Here is a 3011-nt window from a genome sequence, read left to right on the forward strand (position 1 = left end):
GACGACGGCACCGTCGGCCTCTGCGCGGACCTAGGCAACATCCACTTCCCCGCGCGGCGCTTGCTCGACGGCATCCTCGACCGCGACGGTGGCTGGCCCCTGCCCTGCCTGAAGCAGGGCGCCTTTGGCTCGTGGGAGTCCTTCCGTGCGATTCCCGCGACGATGTGACCCCGCTGCGCGCTGGACCCTCTCCCCCGCACAACCGTTTCAAAATCTCTCCACAAACGGGTGTTTTTGGTATGTCGAAAAAAACTCGAAACTGCGACCACACCACGAGGCGTCGAAGCTAATGAGATTCAGTCCCAATTATTAGAGCCGTATAGAGCAGACTTGCGCCCGTCGGCGCAGTCGAGTGTCTGCCCTTCATCGCTAGTCGTCCACCCAGAGCGCGCCCAGGCGCTTACGTCCTCCCCCCTCCCGGTGTTGCTGTACACAATAAACGGCGACTCAGAGGCACAGTTAGTGTCGCATGCTCACCGGACAAAACAAGCGTACGACCTTCGTACCACCTTCGCGTAGTGCAGAAGGGACTCGGAGGGGGCGGTTGCCTTGCCGCAAGGCAACCGCCATCAGCATGGGGACATGAGAACGTAGACACGCGTCCGTGGCGCGCACAGTGCGTCGTCCCTCTGCGGCCGGAGGGTATCCTCGCTCCACGGGAGGAGACCGAAAGGCGGGCGCGTCAAACAGAGCGACAGGCGGGCGCGACAAGTAGCAGCGCGAGCGTTGCCGAGTCAGCCGTGGCCGTCGCCGACGAGCGCCGGGCAGTGGCAGGGGGCTCTCTCTTGCCACTGCACCTCATGGAGGGGGCAGGTGAAGCTCCGGCGGTGCCACTCACCCAGGCAGTGGTGATGATACACGCAGCCGCAGACTCCTACAATCAACAGCGGTGTCAAGGAACGGTGCGACCAGTGGAAAGCCGATTGTATCTTTGTCGTGCCAAAGCTGAGCGTGCACGGCGAGCCCGAGGCTGGACGAGACGAGCAGCCGATGCACTTCTGAATCAGAAGCGAGCGACAGATGGGACACGAGCCTGCGACGACGGTGCTGTCCACCGGTGCGAGCGCGAGATGATTCACGCCGCCGTTCGCGTGCCGCTTGGAGGTGCCGCTGATGTCTGGCTCGAGGTCGCGAGGGCGCTTGGCGCCGAGCGGCAGCATGCGCGCCGAGCGCGCGCGGCAACGCAAAAAGAAATCGAGAAATCGGGGGGGCGTGTGGTGCCTGTTCATGTGCCGGTGTGTGTGCCGACTCCCCCGTCTGGTCCCGGGGAGAGCCAGCTGAGGCGCCGTGTGTCCGTCCATTGTGGCTTACGCGCTTACGCTTAGGAGCCAGTTAGGAGGAGCCCTGTGCGCATAGTTGTTTAGAGGTCTTGTATCTTTTGACGGTTGGCAACATCGACTTGCCTTTTTCTTTTCCACGTGCGAGGGAGCTTTGTCGTAAAATTCTTTTCCACGACCAATGACTTTCTTTTCGGCCCAGGGCATCCCCACTATCTAGGGTGAGCCGTGTCAGGGCATGTGAGGGGATGCGAGGGCATGTGAGGGGGTGCGAGGGGATGCGAGGGCATGCGATGGTATGTGAGGGCATGTGAGGGCATGTGAGGGCATGTGAGGGAGGACCCCGAGTCTCCAGTTAGAGCACGCTCGACACTGATGCTGCGCGAAGAAACCCCTGCGCGTCTTGGAGCACTTGGAGGGCGTCGTGCAATTCCGCATCACGACTGATGACCCACGGTGGCCGCTAAGGCGACCTCGCGATGAGTGGCTCGACAGGTGCTCCGTCCTTCTTAAACTCGAGCCCGCCCCAGGTCTGCAGTGTCGGAGGAGGACAGGAGGGCCGGTGGCCATTGGCGGTGTCGGGTCTGGAAGCAGGGCCCGGGCCGGGAGGTTGTGTGGGTGGGTGGGTGGGTGGGTGGGGGGGGGGGGGGTGGGGGGGGGGCTACCGGGTACCCAGTAGGTGAACTCCCCGGTCGGGGTCCGACTTGGAGTAGATGACGACCGACATGACGCCCTAACAGCCAGTCGTGGGCTCTAAGCCCAGGTCTGGGGAGGGCCGCCACGGTCACGGTCGGGTCTCTCGCGCCTGGCACATGGCGCAGCAGCTGAAGCACCACCGCCCAGCACGAGTTGCACCAAGGCTCAGAGGGGTCTGAGGAGCGAGGCGACCATCGTCTTCATCAGTTCGCTTCGTGCCGTGCTCTCGTACGCCGCGCACTGAAAGCACGCCAGACAGGCCATCAGCATTGTTATGGCAGCACCCGCAGGATCGTTGTCCTCGGCCTCCTCGGCCTGTGTGTGCGGGAGGGAAGGCGCGGTCAGAGGTGTCTCCGAGGTGGAACGCGTGCACGAGCGAGTTGCCTCATAGGCGCAGAGTAGTGCGGCAATGGAGCCGCAGCAACAAATCTTCCTCCCCATCTTCCTCCCCTTGGGAATGCCCGCGGCGACGAGCGCGTCACCAAACGTGAAGGCCACACAGCAAGGCGAGAGTGCCATGCAGCAACTGCACGAGAAGGTGGGTAACGCCATCGTATGTGGAAGGCGCAGCACGGGAATGTAGCGGCGCACATCCCAATCTTCCAGGATCCTTGGCAGCACGCGCCGCAGTCGCAGCCTCTGTTGCAGCAGGGCTTGGCACAGCAGCACTCGTCGCAGCTCGGGCACCTCTCCGCGCAGCATGAGAGGTGCTGCCCAGGCGGCGATGCCGTCTCCGTCACGCCGACGTAGGCCTGGCTCGGCTTCTGCGAGGTAGGCTTGGGCGCGGCGATTGGCTTGACGTCGATCATGTCGCAAGTGTGGGAGCCCCACCAGCCGGCCGTGGTGGGCGAAGGGGCACGCTGACGAGTCGGGAGCAAAACGCGCGTTCCAGTTCATTACCACTGTTGCTTTTGGAACGAGCGCGAGCGACAGCGAGCCGCCCCCCCCTCGCAACCATAACCCAAACGTGCTTTTTGTGGCTCACACACATACGAACAAAACACTCTACTGACTGACTGAAGCTCGGGACTAACATAT

General features: G+C 63.0%; 1 protein-coding gene across 1 annotated transcript; it reads right to left on the bottom strand.

Annotated features, from left to right (window-relative positions):
- Positions 1-782: 782 nt before the first annotated feature.
- On the bottom strand, positions 783-1058 carry EMIHUDRAFT_50030 (hypothetical protein; the record flags this gene model as incomplete). The annotated part of the gene is made up of 1 exon (XM_005763190.1): positions 783-1058. A coding segment is annotated over one exon (276 nt), but the record flags the coding sequence as incomplete, so codon positions are not given.
- Positions 1059-3011: the final 1953 nt, after the last annotated feature.

This window comes from Emiliania huxleyi, assembly GCF_000372725.1.
Source record: "Emiliania huxleyi CCMP1516 unplaced genomic scaffold EMIHUscaffold_642, whole genome shotgun sequence".
NCBI lineage: Eukaryota > Haptophyta > Isochrysidales > Noelaerhabdaceae > Emiliania > Emiliania huxleyi.